The 26,134-nt window shown below is 43.2% G+C and overlaps 1 protein-coding gene across 4 annotated transcripts in view; it reads left to right on the top strand.

The window, feature by feature from the left end:
* KATNA1 (katanin catalytic subunit A1) overlaps positions 1-26,134 on the top strand; it is a 70,698-nt gene that overhangs the window by 15,524 nt on the left and 29,040 nt on the right. For 2 of the 4 annotated variants that reach the window (XM_073560194.1, XM_073560196.1), the window contains exons 2-3: positions 8,980-9,143; positions 24,280-24,437. In XM_073560194.1, coding sequence (XP_073416295.1) covers positions 8,985-9,143; positions 24,280-24,437 — 317 coding nt within the window. In that variant the 5' untranslated portion in view covers positions 8,980-8,984. Of the gene's footprint in view, positions 1-6,146; positions 6,253-8,979; positions 9,144-24,279; positions 24,438-26,134 lie in introns of those variants that run through there. The other 2 variants (XM_073560195.1, XM_073560197.1) reach the window with 2 other exon arrangements.

The raw sequence follows: 26,134 nt of genomic DNA on the forward strand, positions 1-26,134 counted from the left end.
CATGCGCTTCTGGCAATTGTGCTGGAAATCCGCCCACCGGTAACCTCTGTCACGTGATCGCAGGTCACTGGTGGGTTGGCATGACAACCGGAGGTCTCCTGGAGACCTCTAAGGTTGTCACTGCCGGCTTGCTGTGAGCGCCGCCCAGTGGTCAGGGCTCATAGCAAGTGAGTAATTTCTACTCCATAGAGGCGATGTGATCATCGCTTGTATGTAGCAGAGCCGATCAAGATATAGCAGCTTCTAGCCTCCCATGAACACCATTGAAGCATGCCAAAAAAAGTTTTAAAAAAAATATATAAAAGTTCAAATTACCCACCTTTCACCCCATTCAAAATAAAATAAAAAAAATCAAACATACACATATTTGGTATCGTCATGTTCAGAATTGCCTGATTTATCAATTAAAAAAAGGATTAGCTTGATTGCTAAGCAGCGTAGTAAGAAAAAGTAAAAACGCCAGAATTACGTTTTTTTTGGTCGCCGCAACATTGCATTAAAATGCAATAACGGGCGATTGAAAGATCGTATCTGCACCAAAATGGTATCATTGAAAACATCAGCTTGGCACACAAAAAATAAGCCCTCACCCGAGATCACAAAAAATGGAGACACTGCGAGTATCAGAAAATGGTGCAAATTTTTTTTTGTTTTTTTTTAACAAAGTTTTGGATTTTTTTTTCACCACTTAGATAAAAGAGAACCTAGACATGTTCAGTGTCTATGAACTCGTAATGACCTGGAGAATCATAATGGCAGGTCAGTTTTAGCATTTAGTGAACCTAGTAAAAAAGCAAAACAAAAAAACAAGTGTGGGAGTGCACTTTTTTTTGCAATTTCACCGCACTTGGAATTTTTTTTCCATTTTCTAGTACACAACATGGTAAAACGAATGGTGTCGTTCAAAAGAGCAACTTGTCCTGCAAAAAAAGCCCTCACATGGCCATATTGACAGAAAAATGAAAAAAAAAGTTATGACTCTGGGAAGAAGGGGAGTGAAAAACAAAAATGCAAAACGAAAATACCTCCGGGGGTTCAGGGGTTAATGTTGCTGTAGGCCTCTAAGCAGCCTCCTGGACCAATTTGTTTTCTGGTCCTTTTTTTTTTTTTAACCAATTTTTGAAGGACATCCAGTTTTAGGTAATGTCGCTGTTGTGCCAAATGTAAGCCACTTATTGACAACTGTTTTCATAGTGGTCCATCTTTTTTGTACCCTTCTTTTGACAAGCTTCAGTAATGAGATCCCTTTGCTTGGTTGTAAGGTGTTTATGGACCATGGCATATGCTCTAAAATACAACTACCGGGGCAGCACGGTGGCTCAGTGGTTAGCCCACCAAGGACAACATCTGCAAGGAGTTTGTATGTTCTCCCCGTGTTTGAGTGGGTTTCCTCCCACATTCCAAAGACATACTGATAGGGAATTTAGATTGTGAGCCCCATTGGGGACAGTGATGATAATGTGTGCAAACTGTAAAGCGCTGCGGAATATGTTAGCGCTATATAAAAATAAAGATTATTATTATTCACTAAGAAAATGTCAGGAAAATCCTACTATAAGGCTATGTGCACACGTGCGGAATTTCCGCGGGAAATGCGCAAGAAAAACTAGTGCTTTGCGAGCGTAATTAGCTTGCAGAATGCTAGCGTTTTCCAAGCGATCTGTAGCATCGCTTGGAAAACTGATTGACAGGTTGGCCACACTTGTCAAACATAGTGTTTGACTAGTGTGACCAACTTTTTACTATTGAGGCTGCCTATGCGGCATTAATAGTAAAAGATAGTGTTAAAAATAAAAAAATCGTGATATTCTCACCTTCCGGCGTCCCCCGCAGTGTTCCCAGGCCTCAGCGATGCTCCTGGCAAGTCCCGACCCCAGCGATGCCTTGCGACAATGACTTGTGATGACGTAGCGGTCTCGTGAGATGCTACGTCATCACAGGTCACTGTCGCAAGGCATCACTGGGACCGGGACTTGCCGGGAGCATCGCTGAGGCCAGGCGACGCTGCGTGGGATGCCGGAAGGTGAGAATATCACGATTTTTTTATTTTTATTCTATTTTTACAGGGATATGGTACCCAGGGCCTCGAGGAGAATCTCCTCCAGACCCTGGGTACCATCCGCACATTTTCAGCTTACTTTGCGCATGTTGGGCATAGCCACATGCGGAAAGTAAGTGGAACAATGCATTCCTAAGTGTGCGGAATTCCTGTGATTCCGCAAAAAGAATGAGCATGCTGCGTATTTTTCCGCGATGCGATTCCGCATTTCAATGGGTTGCTTATTTTATTCGTTTTCGCTGCGAAAAATGCGGCAAAAACGTATAAAATCCGCGGGAATTCTGCACGTGTGCACATAGCCTAAGTGCTAAACTTTATATGGCGTTGTGTTGGTGTAAAACTCACGGACTTGTCTGTTTCTTTCTGGCAGCACTGATAAAAAAAAAAAGGCCAATTCAAGTCTATGGGTCCATAAAAAACACATATAGCACTGGGGTAGCCTCAGTGTACAGCCAGGTGATTGTCTGTGCTTTGCAAAGTGTAGGAGAAACTTAGTCATTTATTTAACCATCTGTGAAAAACACTGATGTCATTGATGGTTTAATTGGACACCCAGACTAAACACTGATTCAAAACACTGATGACAACGATACCATTTTCTTGGCAAATGTGTACATGGCCGTGTGAATGAGGCCTAAGGATGTGTGCACACATTATGTTTTTGCTGTGAAAAGGAGCATTTTACGGTCCCAGAAAAATGACTGAGACTTCTATCAATTATTTTAGCCTTTTTTTCCAATTTTACCCATTGAAAGAAATGGGGGAAAAAATGTATTTAAAAAAAAAAACAAAAACCTTGCAAACAATTTTTTTTTTCGAGGGGATTGTTTTTGTTATGCAACAATTTTTCCTGCCAAGAGACGCATTTTTGATACGGAAATGTCTGCAGCAAATTATTATTATAATTAATCATTAAGATAAGAAGATACTTAAAATAACAAACTCAACAGGTTCCAGCGCCGTTGATCTTACTGTTTTGGCTGCTTCAGTGACAAGGGTTGTCGCCACCTCTGAGCTCAATAACTGGCTAGTGCGACCACTCCAACTATTGATGTGACTACACCGCTGCAACCAAAACATCGGGACTTGATCAGTGGCACAGGACCCGGGGAGGATTAGTATCTGCTGAGTTTATTTTAGGTATTTAACAGCTTGGTGCCCACTTCTCTGGAACTTGATAAGCCCGTTAACTAATTCTTCAGTTAGCCATAAACAGAATAACACAGCAATAGAAAGGAAGCTGATCAAAGCCCAATTGTAAAAAATTAAAGTCCCCAAGGGTAGGGAACACCTTTTAGCATCTAAAATAAAGAATGACATAAAATGATACAGCTAGTTGGGTGGTACGTTTCTGCAGCATTGATATTATGCACTTCGGCACATAGCTTGGTTTTGCCAATGAATAAGCAGATTTTGCTTACAGTGCATCTCGTGTATTGTTACATAATTCTAAATATCAGAATGTTTTCCCTGCTGCACAGTGTATGAAGATCTGCAAGGACATGGAGTGTAAGCACATGTAATCAGCAGCGGACTGGAGCTCGTTGGGCCCACCAGAAAAAATCATTCTTGGGGCCCACTATATAGCTACATTGAAATAAATACAAGACCACCAATTGTGTGGTAAAACACGCTAACATCAGGGTATAATATAAGGTATTACACGTCTTAATTATGTAGCAGGGGTTTGGGTAGCCCCCTCATAGAATACAATGTAGCCTCCCTCATAGATTATAATGCAGCCCCCCCCCTCATAAAATAATGTAGCTCCTCTCATGGAATATAATGCAGCCCCCTCTCAAAGAATATAATGCAGCACCTCACAAAATATAATGCAGTCCCCACCATAGAATATAATGTAGCACCCTCATAGGGTATACTGCAGCCCCCCTCATTTAGTATAATGAAGCCCCACCACAGAATATAATGCAGCCGCCCCAGAGTATACTGTAGCCCCCTCATAGGGCATAATGCTGCCCCCATCATATAGTATAATGTAGTCCCCTGAGAGAATACTGCAGCCCCACCACAGAATATAATGCAGCCTCCCATAGAGTATACTGTAGAACCCCAGAATATAATGTAGTCCCCTGACAGAATGATGCAGTCCCCCCCGAATATAATGTAGCCCTCTCATAAAGTATAATGCAGACCCCCTCATAGGGTATAGTGCAGCCCCTCTCCACCTCCATCAGTGTTCTCCCCCTCCACCCCCATCATTGCCTTCTCTCCCACCATTTCTATCATTGCCCTTTCCACTACCTCCATCATTGCTTTGTCCCCCAGAACCCCCATCATTGCCCATTGCACCACCTCAATCATTGCCTCCTCCCCCACCACCATTGTCCTTTCCACCATTACCATCATTGTCCTTTACACCACAACCATCACTTATTTCTCCCCAACCACCCCCATCATTGCCCATTTCAACACATCCATCATTGCTTCACCCCACCAGCATCATTGCCTTCTCCCCCACCACCCCATCATTGCCCATTCCACCACCTCAGTCATTGCCTCCTCCCCCACCACCACCATTGTCCTTTCCACCACTACCATCATTGTCCTTTACACCACAACCATCATTGATTTCTCCCCCACTACCCCATCATTGCCCATTTCAACACCTCCATCATTGCCTCTTTCCCCACCACGCCATCATCCTTCCCCACCACCTCATCATTGCCAGTCTCCAATACATACATCTCCAATACACACACAGCACCGCACCACATACACACAGCACCGCACCATTCACTCACACACAAAGCACCGCACCGCATACACGCACACACACACACAGCACCACTCACCTCTCCGCAAGTTCCCGGCAGCCTCTCCCTCGTCGGTAGCTTTCTGTCTGAAACAGTCGCGCACTGAATGATGATGACATCCAGCTGCGCTGTCTCAGACAGGAAGTGCCGGGCAGGAAGCAGGACGCCAGGATGTGCTGCAGGAAACTTGAGGAGAGGTGGGGGGGCTGTGTGTCTGTCTGCCTAGACTTGTGTGTATGTGGTGCGGTGCTTTTTGTGTTAGTGTGAGAGAGTGGGGCGGTGGTGGTGGGGCTTTACAAGCGGGCAGTGTTAGAGGCAGCCTGCGGCTAACGCTGCCCGCTATTAAAGTGAAATGGTATTCACTCTTCTCCATGCCCATGGGGGGCGTGGAGAAGCGTAAATATTCATTTCTCTTTAGTAGCGGGGACAGGATCCTGTCTCCAGCTGCTCCTCCGCTGGCACACGGCGGGCCCCCTTCTCTCAGGGGTCCCATAGCCACTGGCTGGGGGCCCCTGGAGCAGTGGGGGCCCTAGGCACCTGCTGGCCAGTATTATGCCAGCAGGTGTCAGTGCCTGGGCCCCCGGAGAATCCTCTGGTTCTCCGGTGGGCCAGTATGACCCTGCATGTAATGAATCTATCAGCAATGCATTTTTCCCAGCACGCACGTTGCACGTGTAATGTCCTGGCTGGTTGTGAGGCTATATAATGTGCTTGTTCCTGTACTTGACTGTGAGTCATTCTGTTATGATACTTATAGAATAGTGCTCGACGTTAACAGGTTGCTGTAAAGCAGGTTTATAATAAGTCACATTTGTTCATCTACTAGAGCTATTCGGAGACCTGCTGTCAACCATTTTTATTAGTACATACTGTTTACTGTGAAGTTTAAAAAAACAAACACGACATCTTCGCTAAGCCTCCCAAATTGCCATGTATTTATTGCTATATGTATAACTTTCTTTTAAATAAATTCAAGGTACATAATTTTGTGGGTTTCTCCAATAATATGCAAATTAATTCACTGACTATTCCAATTTGAGTAATGTTATATAAAATATAACTTTTATTGTTGCATTTAAAAGTCTGAAAATCTCAAAACAATGTGTAATTTTAATAAACATTAGATGCTACCCTAATTAAGGTGCTATGTGCGTAATCAAATGTCCCAATCTATGATCTTAAAATAACCAGGACTGTAAAAAGGTAGAATTACATTATTGCTGCTATTGATATATGCAATTGTATGTCTAATGCTTTAAAAAAGGGAAATAATCCTATGTGGATAGCATTGTAATTGTTTTTAATAATTTTAGTAGTTTTTTTGCTCTTCACGGATTGGAGCAGATTAACACTGAGCACATGTGATAGTCTGGACACGTTCTGCTGCCTTCAACATCCTCCAGCATCACCAATTTGGAGGTGGGTCAATAATGGTGTGTGTGGGGGGGTCATTTCTTTGGAGGGTCACACAGCCCTCCATGTGCTAGCCAAATGTACCCTGACTTTCCTTAGGTACCGGGATGAGATCCTTAGACCAATTGTGAGACCATATGCAGGTGCTGTGGGCTCGGGGCTCCTACTGATGCATGACAATGCTAGACCTTATGTGGCTGAAGTATGTTAGCAGTTAGAGTCAATGCCTTCATCATGCATTAATGCCATTAAGGACTGGCCTTCTTATTCTCCAGAACAGAATCCAATCGAGCACATCCGCCAGCGACACATTTCATCACAGGCTGTTCAGGAGTTGGCGGATGCATTAGTCCAGGTCTGGGAGGAGATCCCTCAGAAGACCATCCGCCACCTCTTCAGCAGCATGTCCAGGCATTGTAGGGAGGTCATACAGGCACGTGGAGGCCACACACACTACTGAGCATCATTTCCTTGTCTTGAGGCATTTTCACTGAAGTTGGAGCAGCCTGTAATTTGATTTTTCACTTTTGATTTTGATTATCATTCCAAATCCATACTTCCATGGAATATAAATTTTGATTTACATTGATCATTTTTATGTTTTATTCTCAACTCATTCCACTGAGTAAAGGTTAGCAACTGGAATATTTAATTCAGTGATATCTAGGATGTGGTATTTGTGTTCCCTTCATTTTTTTGAGAAGTTTGTGTTAAGAGAAATAATTTTAATTCATTCTAATTCATTATTAGCACATTGTTTTAGGATTTTCAAACTTTTAAATGCAGTAACAAAAGCTATCTGTATAACCTTCCTAACAATTCCTTTTTAATCCCTAATTGATTATTGCATATGCCATAAAACAGTAGTGTTTTCTTTTTGTTGTTTTTTTTTAACTTTGGTGACATGTTAGTTTTTCCCAAACTAGTTATCCCACTAATTATGCTATCATGCCTCCTTGGGAGTAAATTGTATGCTTTGCAAGTCATCGGCGGCTCTTTGCAGAGCTTTGGCTCCGTGACAATGCGCAGTTAGCTTACTGTAAGCACCCGGCTTCACCAGCGCACTGCGTATGTCCTGTGTCCCGGGAAATTTGCATTGTCCTGTTGAATCAGGGGTGCATACACTCGTCTTACTGTGCCTTGTCTGGAAGCCAAAAATCCGGCAAATCAAGTTGTAATAACTGGATTAGTGGGATGATTATTCTGGCGAAAAAACACCCCCACAATTAGTCACCTAGTAAATGGCATATGGCAACCGAAGCAATAAGATTGTTTTTATACATTGGCTGCAATCAATAAAACAATAAAATGGTTAATTAGGAAGGTTTTACAGATATCAATAAATGCATGGTGGTGGGGGGCCTGGGAAAGCTGTCAAGTCCCCTTTAAATATTTTCCTACAAAAAAGGCTTTTTTACATGTGGCACATGTCCCTAAAAGCAAATTCATATTTTGCGACTCTGGCATAATGTTATGAAACCTAGAGTGGACCCACTGGATGGCGGTGCCGACTGACCCAGGGCGAGCAGGCCAGGTGGGACCGACCCCTATACAGGGATCGTTAGGGGCAGGCCCAGGAGGAAGGTATACCGCAATAGCTAGTGCCAGAGGAACGGTTTGAAGACAACAAGAAAAATCACTGAGAATGAGATGGAGCAGAGCAGCCGCAGAGACATAGGGTCCTGGACAAGGCAGAGTTCACAGATGGTGCAAGATACTGGAAAGAGCAGAGCACGCACTGGAAGATGTACAGGGACAGAGCAGAGCACGCACTGGAAGATGTACAGGGACAGCAGAGCACGCACTGGAATATGTACAGGGGCAGAGCACTCATTGGAAGATGTACAGGGACAGAGCAGAGCATGCACTGGAAGACGTACAGGGACAGAGCCGTGCACGCACTGGAAGATGTACAGGGGAAGAACAGAGCACGAACTGGAAGACGTACAGGGACAGCAGAGCACGCACTGGAAGACGTACAGGGACAGCAGAGCACGCACTGGAAGACGTACAGGGACAGCAGAGCACACACTGGAAGATGTACAGGGGCAGAACAGAGCACGCACTGGAAGACGTTCAGGGACAGAGCAGAGCACGCACTGGAAGATGTACAGGGACAGAGCAGAGCACGCACTGGAAGATGTACAGGGACAGAGCAGAGCACGCACTGGAAGCGTACAAGGACAGAGCAGAGAACGCATTAAAAAGCGTACAGGGACAGAGCAGAGCACGCACTAGAAGCGTACAGGGACAGAGCAGAGCACGCACTGGAAGCGTACAGGGACCTAGAAGAGCACCTACACAGGCAAGGGCAGGAAATAATCAGGCGCTGAGGAATGGCCGAAGCCGTCTGATATACCTACCACCGGGAACGCGGCGAGATCACTTCCGAGTCAGGACTCTGGCAGAAGCCTAGTGTACCCGGCAAGCGCGTGGCTGAGGCCTAAGAGTGCGCATGCGCGGACAGCGAGGGACCTGGGGAGGCTGCAAGCCTGGGAGCATAGTGAGAGCGCGGTGCGCCCCGATCCCAGCTGCCCGTCGGGAGACCGGAGCGCGGGGAGTGCGGGCGGAGATGGCGGTAATACATATGTTCTACACTGTTGGTAGGGCCCAAAACTTATCTGTTCATGTGTGGTATTTTAATAGGTTCAAACTTGTAATTTACTACAGTTATGGAAATTATGTAACAAAATATCCATTTGCCTAATTTTTTTTTTTTTTTTACTTTTGTAGTCAAGATGAGTCTGCTCATGATAAGTGAAAATGTGAAGCTAGCACGGGAGTATGCACTCTTGGGTAACTATGACTCCGCCATGGTTTACTACCAAGGTGTGTTGGAACAGATGAACAAATACCTATACGTTAAAGACACCTTCCTACAGCAGAAGTGGCAGCAGGTAAGGTTTTCTGACATAGACATATAGAATGTACAGTAAGGAGCAATCACATGATGTACAACTGTTCTTTTTTGTCACATTCTTGGCTTGGAATTATATGAGCAGTAATACAATGAATTATAAAAATAAATGATATTTTAAGCTTTTTGGCAAAAGTTTGTATGGGAAATTTAACAGAAAGTTTGCTTACAGACAAGTTGCAGACATACAAATATGCCCAACCAGTTCAAAAATTTATATTCAGAAATGGGGAGATAAAACGGGGTCCTGAAAATGTGTCTTTCTCAAAGCTTTGAACATATGTATAGGTTGAAAGAAATACGAAGAACTAAATGCTGTGTTTTTGTTTTATTCATTTATTTCTTTTTTAAATCCTCCCAACACAGCATCAGTGGAGGTTTGAGATGTAAGTACGATAAGTGTCCACCATCATCCAGTTGTTGTGCGTGCTTTGTGCCATGTTCATTACCATTAGTTTTCTTTTGCAGTTCCTGTTATATTTTAATAGCATGGGTTTAGTGGTGATTTTCTTTTTATAACCGTCATCTGAAATTTTCTTTGCTGTTACACATTCCAGTTATTGCAATGACTAATGTAATTTTTTTACTTTTCTAAAGCCTCTAGAATTGAGAGCTCAGCTTGAATGGAATTCTTTTTTTTTTTTATGATGAATACAAGCAGAATAATTAACTAGCTACACATTCATTTTATTTTCCATTTTTTATTGTGGTAATAGTTTGCCGGTTTCACACGTCCTGATTTTGCCGATACCGAAATAACCAGTATCGGAGATATCCGTGTCCATTTGTCACATCCGTGAGTACCATCCGTGTGTGATCCGTGTGCTGTCCGTGTGGATACGTACTACTTTTGGGGTCCACTTTCTCCTTTTACCCTTGGGAAAATAAAAAAATTGTAGCTAAAAGATCATTTTGTGACTAAAAAGTTTAAATGTTCATTTTTTTCCTTCCATGTTGCTTCTGCTGCTGTGAAACACCTGAAGGGTTAATAAACTTCTTGAATGTGGTTTTGATAAGCTTGAGGGGTGCAGTTTTTAGAATGGTGTCACTTTTGGGTATTTACAACCATATAGACCCCTCAAACTGACTTCAAATGTGAGGTGGTCGCTAAAAAAAATGGTTTTGTAAATTTTGTTGTAAAAATGAGAAATTGCTGGTCAACTTTTAACCCTTATAACTTCCTAACAAAAGAAAATTAGGTTTCCAAAATTGTGCTAATGTAAAGTAGACATGTGGGAAATGTTATTTAGTAACTATTTTGTGTCACATAATTCTCTGGTTTAGGCTAGTTTCACACTAGCGTTCTCGGGCACAGCGCAGGGCCGCAGCTAAGCCCCGCCCCCAGCCACACCCCCTCCGGTCAGTTCCTCTGATCGCATGACACTGCATGCGATCAGTGTACCCTATATTTAGCGTTGGGTACGTTGACCGTGCGCTGGTATGATTTTGCTGGCACTGCGCCCTTTTGGCGCTGTGCCCAGCACACAAAAGCGCGCTGTGTTGCATTTTTGTGCGCTGGGTGCAGCGCCAGCAAAATCATACCAGCGCACGGTCAGCGTACCCAACGCTAAATATAGGGTACGGTGATCGCATGTAGTGTCATGCGATCAGAGGAGGAACTGACCGGAGCGGGCGGGGCTTAGTGTGAAACTAGCCTTAACAGAATAAAAATTTGAAAATTGCACAATTTTCAAAATTTTCGCCAAATTTCCGATTTTTTTCACAAACGCAAAAATTATTGACTTAAATTTACCACTAACATGAATCCCAATATGTCACGAAAAAACAATCTCAGAATCGCTTGGATCCGCTGAAGCGTTCCTGCGTTATTAGCTCATAAAGGGACACTGGTCAGAATTGCAAAAAATGGCCCGGTCATTAAGGTCAAAATAGGCTTGGTCATGAAAGGGTCAGAATGGCAAGTTTTTGTTATGTAAAAAAAAAAAATCATGTCAAGAAGAATCATTTAATCAGATTTTCCATGTTTATTGACACCCATAAATCGGTACAAATTTAAACAAAATTATTTTTGAGGGGGGGGGGGATAAAATTAACAAATAAAATAACGTGGTTGCGTAAGTGTGAACACACGCTTATAATTGGGCATGTGGTTGTGTTCAGAATTAGCCAGTCACATTTAAACTCTTGTAAATAAGTCAGTACACAGCTGCCATCATTTAAAGTGATTCTCATTAACCCCATATAAAGTTTAGCTGTTCTAGTAGGATTTTCCTGACATTTTCTAAGTTGCATTTTATAGCAAAAGCCATAGTCTGTAAACAGCTTGCAACACAGCAAAGGGATCTCATTGTTGAATGTTATCAGTCAAGATAAGAGTTCAGATTTTTTCCAGGGCATTAGATACACAATGGAATACTGGGTGAAAACGGTCATCGAGAATTGGCTTGAATTTGCCAAGGCTGTTAGGAGGCCTACAGTAACATTAAAAAGCGGCAGGAGTTTCTTGCAAGTACTGGTTGTGTACTCCATGTGACAACAATCTCATGTTTTCTTCATATGTCTGGCCTGTGGGGTAGAGTGACACGACAGAAGACTTTTTTCTTACAAAGAAAAACATCCAAGCCGTGGCTATATTTTGCTAAAATGTACAGCAAATCTGAAAAAAAGCATGTGGGAAAACTTGTGGTCTGATTAGGCCAAGGTTGAACTTTTGGACCATAGTTCCAGAAGGTATGTTTGGCGCAAAGTAAATACTGTACATAACCAAAAGAACACCAAACCCCCCACAGTGAAGCATGGAAGAGGCAGCATTTTGCTTTGGCTTTGATGTTTTTTGGCAGTTAGAACTAGGGCTTTAGTCACGTTGGAGGAATTTATGGACAGTTCCAAATATCAGTCATTGCATGACCCTAAGCCAAATCAATTAAGGAATGGCTTCTCTCGGAGAAAATCAAAGTTTTGAAGTGGCCCAGCCGAGCCCATACCTGAATCTAATTGAAAATCTGAAAGTTTATCTGAAGTGGGCACTGTGTGTGACTGTACACAGGAGATGCTCTCACAAGCTGACAAATTTCCAGACTTACAGCAAGGACGAGTTGGCAAAGATTGCCAGTTCTACATGTGAAATGCAATAGAAGAATTATCTCCCGCTTATAAATCATATAGTTAAAAGACAATAAACCTTTATTTAATTATAACATTAAAATACACCAAAAAGGATAGCAAAATACTAAACCTTAAAGGCAAGGGACAATGATACTATCTGTTGCAACTCTGTTGTCAGATATGCCAAGGCTAGGGGCTCCTCTGTCACTAGCACTAGGGGCGCCCTAGCTAAACCTGCTTCTAAGGCTGGGTTCACACCGAAATTACCGCGAGAATTCCGGAATTCCATTCCGTGGGAAAATCGCATTTTAAATTCCCGCGATTTTCCCGCGGAAAAACTAGCATTTTGCAAGCGTAATTAGCTTGCAGAATTGCTAGCGTTTTCCAAGCGATCTGGAGCATCGCTTGAAGAACTGATTGACAGGATGGTCACACTCGTCAAACATAGTGTTTGACGAGTGTGACCAGGTTTTTACTATTGAGGCCGCCTATGCGGCCTCAATAGTAAAAGATAGCATGTAAAAAATAATAATAAAAAAAATATATATTGTTATTCTCACCTTCTGACGTCCCGCGCAGCCTTCCCGCCTCTCTCCACGCTCCCTGTCCCAGTAAGCCTTTGCGCGAATTACCGCGATGACGACGTCTCGCGGTCATTCGCGATCCCGCGAGAACGGACGTCATCGCTCGCAAAGGCTGACTGGGAACGCGAGCATGGAGAGAGGCGGGAAGGCTGTGCGGGACGTCGGAAGGTGAGAATAACAATATCTTTTATTTAAAATTCTATTTTTTACAGAGATATGGTACCCAAAGCCCGGAGGACAGTCTCCTCTCCTCCGGACCGTGGGTACCGTCCGCAAATGTTCTGCTTACTTTTCGCACTTACTTTTCGCATGTTGTGCACAGCCACATGCGGAAAGTAAGCAGAGCAATGCATTCCTATGGGTGCGGGATCGCCGCAATTCCGCGAAATTAATGAGCATGCTGCGTTTTTTACCGTGAAGCGATTCCGCCGCGGTAAAAACCGCAGCATTAGCTCAGCATTGCGGAATCCCATAGGAATGCATGGGATGCTTATTTTTCGCTTTTTCGCTTCAAAATCGCGCGGTTAAAACCGCCGCGGAAACGCGAAAAAACTGCAACGTGTGAACTCAGCCTTATGGTGAAAACACCAGAACCACGTACATTGCTGAGCTTCTGATTCCGTCCTTAATCTTTTCCCTCCCCCACCCAGCGAAGCGGGTAGTGGTAGTATATGAAAATAAACCAGACTAACAAAGGAATATGTACAGGGATAAAGGAAAATACCAATCACACAAATATGCACTCACAAACAACACAGTGGAACACTGGAGAGTTAAGGAAGGAAAACAAAAACAAATAGGAGAGAATGAGGAAATGCTCACAACTGAATAACCAAGCAACAGTCTTTAGTTAAACACTCCAAACACCTTCTCAACCAACTGCTTCAGAGCCAGACAGCCACAAACTAACACTGGCATCCCCGATTAGCCAGAGGCGAGTGTATATACAGGAGAGTGGAGTGGCCAACACTGGACAGCTGAAATCCATCAATGCTGGAAAGCTCCAGCAGCTCTAAACTGAACAGTTAACCCCTGCACTGCTAGAAGAAACCTGCACTGTTTAATATGATGGTCAGGTGCTTCTAATCAGTGCAGGACTGCAGGAAATCAGACGCTGTGGTCTTCTGGTACCTCTCTGAACCCGTGACACAATCACTCCACATTCAAGGGGCTAGACACTTCTAATCCCCCTGTAAGGCTCTAAATCTTATAGAAGATTTTACCTAGGCTGTGGAGGCTGGCATTCCTAATTTGCATAAATGGTGCCCTCTCTCAATGTCGGCTAAGTTCTATTGATCTGTAGCTAGTCTCTTAACATATGATAAGGCTTATTTAATATACTTATTAACAAGCAAAAATGCCATGGGGTTATAAGAGAGCAACCCAAATATAATTAATAGTTACTGATACATATTGCTTTCTCATAGAAAGCGATACATGTCTGCTTAGAGTCCTTGTTACTGCATTACCATGTTTCCCCCTTGTGATATGGGGTTCATCAGGATGCTCCGAAGTGTAGAACTTACAGGGATGCCAGGTAAAACACATGTGCATCCCCTAAAGTGGCTGCTTAGAAACACACGTGTAGGGGGTGTCATCATGCCAGTCTCTCTAAAATTGCCTATTATCGCACATAAACGTACCCCAGAAGTAGGGAAAACCTGCCAGGTTAAAGGGAATCTGTCAACAGTTTTTTGCTGCCTCATGAGAAAAAAATTGTAGGGAAAGATATTGTGATTCCAGCTGAGCTTAGAAAGCTAACCTCACCAACTCTCCTGATTAGCAGCTTTCTGTGTACATTGTGTATTGACAGTGAGCTACTAATCGGTGCTAGGTGTAAAATTGGACCATGACGCACGTTAGCTGTAGTCCTGTGGTTATATTCACATGCAGTTAAAACACTCATTATATTGAAATAACACACAGTCTAATAAGTGACACATTGCTGAAATCATTCTCAGCCCCTACCTCATGTTACTCTCAGATAGCAAAAACATCCTGACAGATTCCCTTTAAGTTGAAGCAAGATAGTCACGAGCCGGAAAAACATCCCCATTGCCCCGCATTCCAGCAGCCTGAGGAATGCAAAATAGCCATGGATGGGAAGTGCGTCACAAAATGGGACTGTCACGGGGATACCATGACACAGAGGGGCCAGCAGATTGCGGCGTCTGGTTTCATGACCTCCTGCACTGATTAGAACTCCTTCACCATCTTATTAAATAGTGCAATTACTTTTACTTGCTGTCACTGCAAGGGCTAATTGGCTCATCTCCTGGAGTTTTCCTACCTGGATTGTCTCGGCTGCTTAGTGTTGGCCACTCTCCTCTGCTATATATGGCCAACACTGAACAGATGACACTAGCTGAGAATTGCTAGTGATCATTCTTACTGCCTGGTTAGGAGTTGGAGGTGAAGTTCCCGTTTGGAGAATTGTTCAGGAGAATGTGGCGTGGAGTTGTTTTGCGTGCTCATCCTCATCCTCTCCTATTTTGTTTCACCTTCCTATACCTCCCCTGTGTTCCACTCTGTTGTTTTGGGAGAAGAGATTGGTGAATCCGAACAGAAATGTTCAGGGTTCTTACTGGATAGTCACTGTTCGGGCCTGAATGCAGAAAATGGACTTCCTTCTGAGAGAGAGATTTTTTTTTTCCTTTTTTTATAAGTTCGGGTCTCCATTATTATCAATGGGGTTTTGAGTACTTTTCTGGTACCCGAAACAAACTTCCTCAAAAGTTTCGATCAAGTACCAGAGCCAGAACTTCCAGCGGTCCTCCCATCCCTATTTGTGACTCTATTTTGTATGATTGTAGTTTCAATTTATCCTTGTATGTCTTCCCTTGTTTGTCTGGTTAGTGTTATACTATACATTTCGGCCTCACACCTCCCTAGGTGAGGGCGGGAACATATAAGGGTTAATATAAGAGCATAGCAAGACATGTGACCCCGGCGTCTCCACCTTTAAGAGTAATCCAGGGTACATGGATAGACTAGGACACCCCTAATTCAAGGGATTGGATAGGCGCCCACAGTCAATAGTCACTACATGACCTTGGCAATGTAGATGAAAGGACAAGTTACTAAAATAACAGGATGATTCAAATTTTTTTATTTAAGTAATGATTAAGCCATCATTCATAATACACAGATAATGCTTGGATAGTAAAAAAAACATTGTATCAAGTATGTTGTAATAGTATATATTAATAGATACTGAAATAGGCATCATAATTAGCTGGAACTATACTTGTGTGGCTAAACATCATAATTGAATGCTCCAATCCAGAATAGTGGCCCGATACATACATTTTTATCAAAATAATGTAATAAGTACCACTGATGTGCTGGAATAGAATGGTACAATTCCATACTAGAATTACTTTTATGATAGAAATCACCAGAACACAGTAAGTAAAACATTGTTTAAAAACAGGCAGTGAAATGTTTTGTCTCACAGAAAGAATCAACTGTGATCCCATGCTGTCCTGTCTGTATACTCTCTTTTTTTCTGCCCCTGCCCAGGAGCTGCGGTATGATCAGACCATGTTCCTGCACGGTCAGACACAGCCATTACACAGTACACAGCAGGGGCGCATTTATAAGATTATCCCAGCACAGGGACATTTTATTTAATCACATCCAGTTGTGGAAATTATTATTATTCCAAGATCTATTGATTAAAATTAACTTTTGTTCATGGGACTACACCATAACTATATAATTTATAACAGGGGATCCATTCATTACATTCTTCTAATTTTCGTACTCTTGTATCGTACATGATTTTTTTTTCTGTGATGCTTTTGATCCTAGATATGCCATGCTGACACTCTTACCAAAAAAGACCAGATGCTGACATATCTTCAAAGTATTAGTGTACGGGTGTGCACATTTATGCAACTACATTATTTTCCTTTTTTTTTCCTTTGAAAAGATTTCAGTTTGTTTCAGTTGAATTGTACTGATTTATCCGGCGGAGGATTTAAATTCACTGTATTCTGATTTATGTTGTAGAATTTCTCTGGAATTCATTCTTTGCCGTGCCTACTGTGATATGCAGAGCAAATACTCTACGATATAAAGCCCAAACAAAGAGACATTTGAAGTATTAGGACAGAGACACACTGGCGTATTTTTTGTCCGAGAATTGCATCGTAAAATTCGCACTGGCTGTCTGCTCTCCTGACCTGAGCTTGGCAGCTGCATATTAATCCGTCATGCTCAGGTCAGGAGAGCTGTCGGCCAGTCCGTTCAGTGCGATGTGATTATCGCAGGAGAAATACGCCAGTGTGTCTCTGCCCTAACTCATAAAATTGGATTTATTTCATTATAAATGTATCACAAAAAGTACCTCATGAAATAAAATGTAAAATTAATAAAAAAGACAAGATGTTACCAAAAGAAGTTTTATTCTTATTTTCATAAAAAAATCATATATGCAAAAAAATTTCTTTACTGAGGCTGAGGTAGCGTTCCTACTGCCGGGGTGTTGCCCTCCTAGGGCCCCCTCCACGTCTCCTGGTGTACTGGCCTGTCTCCTGGTAGCGCCTCCATCCTCTGGACACTACGCTGACAGACACAGCCAACCTTCTTGCCACAGCTCGCATTGATGTGCCATCCTGGATGTGCTGCACTACCTGAGCCACTTGTGTGGGTTGTAGAGTCCGTCTCATGCTACCACGAGCGTGAAAGCACAACCAATATTCAAAAGTGACCAAAACATCAGCCAGAAAGCATTGGTACTGAGATGTGGTCTGTGGTCCCCTCCTGCAGAACCACTACTTTATTGAGGGTGTCTTGATAATTGCCAATAATTTCCAGCTGTTGTCTATTCCATTTGCACAACAGCATGTGAAATTGATTGTCAGTCAGTGTTGCTTCCTAAGTGGACAGTTTGATTTCACAGAAGTTTGATGTACTTGGAGTTATATTCTGTTGTTTAAGTGTTCTCTTTATTTTTTGGAGCACTGTATAAATATACACAGCAAAAAAAATATATTACCGTAATTAAATGTGAGTGTATCTCCATAAATTCATGATAGACATCTATTAGAATGTATAATCAAACCAGTGATCACAAAAAATATATGATTAACAAGTGATGAATCATTATGTATAAGAGATGTCTTACTCTTTAAAGAGTACAGAATTGTGACATTATGTATTGCACACATTGTTGTGATTCTCCTATATTCCCACTGCAGGTGGGTGTGAAACATGACTAGAAATTGTCTCCGCATCATGCTTATCACCTTCTCAGACAACCTATTAAATGGAACCTGTCAGCTGACACATACGTGCTGCCCACAGTTGGGCATTATCAGCCACTGGCTGTACGATCATAGTCATGTATGTTTACATGCATGTAGGCAGAAGCTTGCCAGCGGGCGGGGAGAAGCCTGTACGACTAGTCACCTGCGCAGCTCAGTCCCTGGCGGATACAGAACATGGCTGTGGCTGATGCACACTACCCACAGTTTTGTCAGCATGTATCTCCTGTCAGGTTCCCTGTAAGTCCTTTCTGAAGGCCTTCCTGAAGAGATGGGTAGTAGTGGTAAGTAAATGGTTCAGTAGTATTAGTAGCGCACTAGGGAGAGAAGCTGTACACGCTGAGAGGTGTTTTGGAGGCTCGTAGAGTGTGAAGAACTGTCACATTAGATTGTACCTCTCGCCCTCCATGCTGTCAGATGAAGCGTTGTACAACCTTTCTGGATGTTTTCAATAATCTACATTGGAAAGATCTTTCCAAAACCATGTATGAGTTTATTGCAACTTTTGCTCATAATAATAATAACTTTTCTTTATATAGAGCCAACATATTCTGCAGCGCTTTACAGTTTAACAGTTTCAAAACACAAGTCATAAATAACAACGTTAACAATACAATAATTAAAGCGAAATAAGACGACCCTGCTCGTGAGAGCTTACGATCTACAATGAGGTGAGGGAGATACAAAGTACAGGTGTGTATTTACAATGATGGTCCAGCCATCTTGAGGGAGTGAGGGATGGATGGAGATAGTGAATGGGCTACACATGCACACTTACACATAAAATGACTTTGATTAGTGAACGTGGTGGGCCGCTCTGAACAAATGTGTTTTGAGGGAGCGCCTAAAACTATGTAAATTATGGATAGTCCTAATTTCTTAAGGTAGAGCATTCCAGAGGATTGGCGCAGCGCGGGAGAAGTCTTGGAATCGGGAGTGGGAGATGCAAATTATTGCAGAGGTTAGTCGAGAGTCGTTTGCAGAGCGCAGAGGTCGGTTAGGCCGATAGACAGAAATGAGGGAGGAGATGTAGGGGGGTGCCGCACTGTGGAGAGCTTTGTGGGTGAGAACAAGTACTTAGAATTGGCGAAGAACGGACGCGTCCGAGTACCGATTAGCCAGATGGATGACCCTGGCTGCTGCATTAAGTATGGACTGGAGAGGGGAAAGTCGAGTAACGGGGAGGCCAATTAATAGAGCACTGCTGTTGTCCAGGTGGAAGTGGATCAAGGCGACAGTGAAGGTTTTTGTTGTTTCCATGGTGAGAAAAAGGCGGATTCTAGAGATGTTCTTTAGGTGTAAGCGGCAAGAGATTGTATATGGCAGGGTTCCCCAACTCCAGTCCTCAAGGCCCACCAACAGGTCATGTTTTCAGGATTTCCTTAGTATTGCCCAGGTGATAATTTCATCACCTGTACAATACAAGGGAAACCCTGAAAACATGACCTGTTGGTGGGCCTTGAGGACTGGAGTTGGGGAACCCTGGTATATGGGATGTGAAGGAGAGATTGGTAACAAACATACCCAGACAGCGCGCCTGCTGCCGGGGGGGCGGGGGGTGTTATGGTGCCACTCACGGGGAGGGAAATGTCAGATTTAGGGAGGTTAGTGGATGGCGGGAGCAGAAGAAGTTCGGTTTTGGAGAGGTTGAGTTTCAGATAGAGAGTGGAAATGATGTTGGAGACTGCGGACAGACAGTCACTGGCGTTCTGTAGTACAGTGGGGGTAAGGTCGGGGAATGACGTATATAGTTGTGTGTCATCAGCATAAAGATGGTACTGAAAGCCAAATCTGCTGATTGTCCAACTGGGGCCGTGTAGAGAGAGAGAAAAGAAGGAGGGGGGGGGGGCAAGGGCTGAGCCCTGAGGTACCCCGACAGCGAGAGGAAGAGGAGATGACATGGAGTCGGCGAACAAAACACTGAAGGAACGGTCAGAAAGATACATTAGTATATTTGTCCATCCAAGCAGGCTTGACAGTCCTACAGTGATTATTGCTGAGATTTATTCTTTCATTTGTGTTTAAGTCCATATAAAGTTGGCTGTTTTTATCTGTTTATCACTCCACCCACATGCACTCGTTTCTGTGCCTGAAGTAGCACATCTGGCTACTTAGCTGCTGTGCACACATGATTACATGTCTTAGAGTCCCGTTTCACATAGCGACACACCAGCGATCCCGACAACGATACCACCTGGTAAGGATCGCTGGTGCATCGCTACATGGTCGCTAGTAAGCTGCCAAACAGGCAGATCTCTTCAGCGACGCAGCAATCCGACGGCGATCCGTATAACGACCTTGACGGTCGTTGGAACCTTGTCACACAGCAGCTTTTCTGACGACTCACGGCTCCGTCCCTGAGTTCTGCGTCGCCAACGAGGTCGCTCGTCGGCCTTAAACACAGCGATGCGCGCTGGCCAGCGGGACGCCGACGCCGACGATGAAAAAATGGCCCAGGACATTCAAGCTCGATCAGCGATATCCAGCGGGGGGGGGGGGGCGGTTGTCGCTATGTGTCACATGTAGCGAGAGCGCTGTTGTGTGACAAAATCGGTGACGCTTCAGCGATCTCGCTATGTGAGATGGGGCCTTTAGCCAGCAAAAGTTATCACTGCCATCTAATCTTCGCTCTGGCATTCGGTTTCTCAGAAATTAAAAGCTTTACCTGTGTACTAATCTCATCCGCTATCAACTAATGTCACTAATATAGTACTGGAGATATCCCATTGCTATTCGCTTACTTATTCACTTACTTTATTAGGCTTTTTTGCGGTGTTTTTGTCTGCAGCCAAAAGCTGATCTTTTGACAGTAAAAAAAAACAAAAAAACCTGTTTTTGCTGCATTTCTTGCTGTGGGTTTGTTGCATTTTTTGCTGTGTTTTTCAGGATTCCAAAGTTCACAATACAAGGTGCTGGCTCACCAATGCAAGACGTATGCAATACCATAAAACATTTTTGGAAAAAAAGACAATTTCATTTAATTATTTAGGGGAAAGTTTATGTCTGAAAAAAATAGTTCTGAACAAAAAAAAATGGATTCATGCATGGTGTAGCTGTGAGCTTAGGTTGTAAGAGTTCAATAAAAAATACACAATTGAAATGGTCAGGCTTTGTTTGCTTTAACACATCTGTAATTTAACCCCTTAAAGACCGGTGGTACACATAAAGCAGCAGCCGCTAAGGTGCCTTACTCTCTCATTGCCGTAAAAACGACAATCTGGAGTAAGTGAATAGTGCCCCACAGTGTGCAAAAATCTCTGAAATCTCAGTTTCCAGGGGTAGCTGAGACCCTGGAGAACACGATCAGGGCTGTTTTTTCCTGTCCCCGATCACATGATTGCCGATATTCAATGATTCGGCGATCACGTAAAAAAAAAAGTGATCCACTATTAACATGTTTTCTGTCTTTTCTGACATGGTATAACAAGTCAGAGGAGAGAGAAATTATGTCCCCAAGACCCCCTCGGTACATCTGACATCGCCTGGCCCACCTGCTCCATCCCCGGGCCCCCCTCCTTGTCTTCATGAAGAAAAATGGTTGGTGCATACACAGTGCGCCCGTTGAGAGCTGCCAACTAGCACCCAGCAACTGCAGGGATTTTTCTTATTGATACCTGCCTTTTGGTCGCTGTGATAGGGTTTATCACATTGATCAAAAGCGCAATAGTAAATTATCCCCCTGTGTTGTCCCCTTAGTTAGATTAAATATTTTTTATTTTAGATTTCTTTCTTTCTTTCCTTCTTTCTTTCTTTGCTGTTAGTTTTTGGCTTAGGGAAGTTTTTTTTTTTCTCAAAACTTAAAAATATAATAAAAATATTATGATGACGATATGTCAACATATTTAATATGATAACATAATGTTATCGAATTCTGTGTAGTACTTTTCGGTTCAAAATCCTCACTATACCCCTGAGTAAAATCATTGAGGGTTGTAGTTTCCAAAATGGTGTCTGTTGTGGGGGTTTCTGCTCATTAGGCACCCCTAAACTCTCCACAAATAGGACATGTAGCCTGCAATCTCTTTCTGCCAATTTGTGTTTCAAAATTCAAATGGTGCTCCTTCCATTTCGGGCCCTGCAAATTCTCCATACAGAACTTTTTTACTACATATGCGGTATCGCTGTGCTCGAAAGAAAGTGGGTAACAAATAGTGGGGTCCACTTTTTGGTGTTGGCTCTTGTAAAAGTGAAAAAATTGGGGATAAAGCAACATTTTAGTGGTAAAATGTTTTTTATTTTTTATCGTTCTACTTTGCATTAATTCCAAGCAGCACGTGAAGGGTTAATTGTTTTTCCCTGAGCCAAGTTTTGAAGTAATTGAGAGGTGTGGTTTTTAAAACGGTATCACGTTTGGGGAGTTTCCAATATATAGACCCCTCAAAGTCCATTTATGGTAAATCTGAATAGGTCCCTAAAGAGTCAGGTTTTGTTAAACTGTTGAAAAAATAAGAAATTGCTGCTAAGCGTAACCCCTCTAACATCCTAACAAAATAAAAGGACGTTTGAAAAATAATACTGATGTGAAGTAGGCATAAGGGAAATGTTATTTATTAATTATTTTGTACAGCATTAAAGGATATAAAGAGTGACTTTTTTTTGTTGAAAATTTTAGCAAAAATATCATCCATACTCATGTGAGGACACCAAGACATTATGGTTTAGACTTGGAAAAATCACAAAAATAAATAGGTTTCACATTCTGCTGCACCTGTGTTTCTTTCACCCCAAACACTGCAACAACTTTCGCACTTACTCATTCCTTTCTACGGGTAAAAAATGCTGCAAAAATGTTGAAAGAATTGATATGCTGAAGTTTTTAAAAATGCAGCACTTTTCCAATTCAGCATCCAGGAAAAAAAATGGTGTACATGAGATTTCTGGAATCTCCTAGCTTTTGCTGGTCACTGTAAAATGCAGCTTTTCATTTACATTAAATAAAGCAACGTGTGCACATAACCGAACAGTCACCACTAGCTGATGTCTGCCCCTATTGTTTAAAGGTGTTCTGGATTTTGTTAAACTGGTACTCGTTTCTTTTTTTTTTTTATGCATTTTCCTTTCTTGAGAGGTTTGTGAGGCATTAAAGGGAACCTGTCACCAGTTTTGTCATATAAGAACTAAAACTATGACCTTATTCAGTGCCTGCTGCATTATATAAATGCCTATATAACCCCCAAAAACCTTTTCAAGTTCTCCCGTGCTGTATGGAAATTGGGTTGGTCCAGTCCAATGGGTGTGTCTTTTTGGGCCTCTCCATTCCCCCCCTCCGGCTGCTGCTCGACATCCTGCTTCTTTATTTCACATGAAAGACGCCTCGTGTCATTCTCATTGGCTGGCGAAATCTTGCGCATGCCTACAGAAATTGAGGTTTGCGCACTATGCTTTGCCCTAATACGGGCAGAGCCAAAAACATAAGTGCGCATGTTTCTGCAGTAGGGCAAAACTGATGACCGGTTCCCTTTAATCTCACCCAATCTAGCGTCATTGATGTCCCTGATTAGGTTTTAGGGTGGTGTTCCCTGTCCTTGAGGACATCAGTCAAGCCAGCTTGTGTGGGATTTGGGCACGGCCAGCTCAGCTTCTCTCCCGGGCCTCCCCTCCCTCCCCTCCTCCTTGACACCTTGTGTGCGCAGGGATTAACATTATTTTTTTTTTTAGCAAACTCCAGTATCTGGTTTGTCTAATAAGGATATAGGTAATGGACAGGAGCAAGACACTCCACACCGGTGGTGGTTCAGAGAGCAAAAAGGCCCTAAGTGGTGTATATCAACATGGTTTCCTACTGCCGATATCAAGTCTAAGTTTATCCCTTTCCCTGTCTTGGGGCATATCTGTAGCAATAAAGTATGTTTGAAGGAAGGCATACTAAGAAGTAGAAAAGCACATCTTCCTAAGGATTAAAAAGTGAAAAAAATAGATGTAAATTTTGGTGAAAATGCGCTGTACTTCTGATCAAAATCCAGTCAACTTTCAGCACTCCCAAACCCAATGGAGCCGAGGTGCTCTGACGGCAAGCACTGAGGGTACTCTTGTATCCGGCTCACACCTGTTCAGCTGAGAAAGTGTGTAGCTCCTTCTCCCCGGTGACCTGATAATATATGGATCGGATGGCGAGGGATCCATACTTGTATTGCATACGTTCAGAAGATGAAGAGTCATTGCATCTCCGATGATCCAATGTTTATCTAATTGGCAGGTTTGGCACGAGATCAGCACGGAAGCTAAACATGTGAAGGACATTATGTCTACAATGGAAAGTTTTAAATTGGACAGCTCTCCTGTGAAAGCAGCACAACATGACTTTCCAGCTCAGGACAGCGAGGTCTGGTCATTACCAGTGCCAGTGGAACGTAGGTGAGCTGAAAGTGAACGGAATGTTATTGGTGGACGGTTTAGGGAGGGAAGGAGGGTGAAATCTTGCCGACAGATTCCCTTTAAAACGTCACAGTAATTTTATGAAATTCCAGCACATGACATGTCAAAGATGTAATCATTTGTGGTTGAAGTTATGAGACTTCTACTGATCATAAAATGGATGGCAATTTTTGGTGGGTATTTTTCTGCTGTTTTTTTAAGGAAAGTCATGAAATGCACATATCGGCTGAGCGAGAGCTGTAGAGTGTGACTAACATGGTTACTTATGCAACCAAAGTATACTATTTGGCTCCTGATTTTTAAGACTTTCAGTTTGAGCCAAATGTGCCTGTGTGATTCCTTTTATCCACTAGAGGGAGCATGGGGGCTGCATGCTGTCTTACTGAACATGACATACTCAGTACTCCCTCTAGTGGAGGTTGCTGGTAGTAAACCCTCTTATTCAGCTTTCCATTTTGACGAAGGCTGGTATTTCATACACCAGCTTTAAACTGACTTGCACTCAAATATGTTGCACCGATTTTATTAAAAGGAGAAACCATCGTAATAACTTTTGGCTTATGTTTTTTCTTTTCTTGCATCAGAAAGTGAAACATGGTAGCTATGGATACCTGTAAATTTGGAGTCTGATTGCTCCAATTTGTGTGCCCACCACCGTCTGCATAACTAAAAAACGGCTTCCTTTGCCTGTTAGTGGGGGTCTTCCCATTCTCACCCCCAAAGATCAAACACACTGCAGCTAAAAATCTAGTACAGCCATACCTTGATGACGAAATGTCTTCGCTATCAGCAGATGTCTTAAAGAACTTTAGAAACCTGACTTCTTTCTAATTGATAACAATATGTTAGATTTCTTCATGACCCCTGCTGATTGTCCTCCATGGCAAGTACAGTATGCAGCATTATTGTGTACGCTGTAATGAAGCCATAATCCGTGTCACATCCAAGGGGTGCAATACCAGAACGGGGCAATCAGACTGTTCCCACACTGTCTCCCCAGGTCCTCCGTTATATATCCAGGCACCTCCATGGTCTCATCCAAGGAGTGCAACACCAGAACGGGGGCAATCAGACTGTTCCCACACTGTCTCCCCAGGTCCTCCGTTATATATCCAGGCACCTCCATGGTCTCATCCAAGGGGTGCAATACCAGAACGGGGGCAATCAGACTGTTCCCACACTGTCTCCCCAGGTCCTCCGTTATATATCCAGGCACCTCCATGGTCTCATCCAAGGAGTGCAACACCAGAACGGGGGCAATCAGACTGTTCCCACACTGTCTCCCCAGGTCCTCCGTTATATATCCAGGCACCTCCATGGTCTCATCCAAGGAGTGCAACACCAGAACGGGGGCAATCAGACTGTTCCCACACTGTCTCCCCAGGTCCTCCGTTATATATCCAGGCACCTCCATGGTCTCATCCAAGGGGTGCAATACCAGAACGGGGGCAATCAGACTGTTCCCACACTGTTTCCCCAGGTCCTCTGTTATATATCCAGGCACCTCCATGGTCTCATCCAAGGGGTGCAACACCAGAACGGGGGCAATCAGACTGTTCCCACACTGTCTCCCCAGGTCCTCCGTTATATATCCAGGCACCTCCATGGTCTCATCCAAGGAGTGCAATACCAGAACGGGGGCAATCAGACTGTTCCCACACTGTCTCCCCAGGTCC

Source organism: Dendrobates tinctorius, unplaced genomic scaffold (genome assembly GCF_039654945.1).
Source record: "Dendrobates tinctorius isolate UK_male_01 unplaced genomic scaffold, ASM3965494v1 ptg000293l, whole genome shotgun sequence".
NCBI classification, from domain to species: domain Eukaryota; kingdom Metazoa; phylum Chordata; class Amphibia; order Anura; family Dendrobatidae; genus Dendrobates; species Dendrobates tinctorius.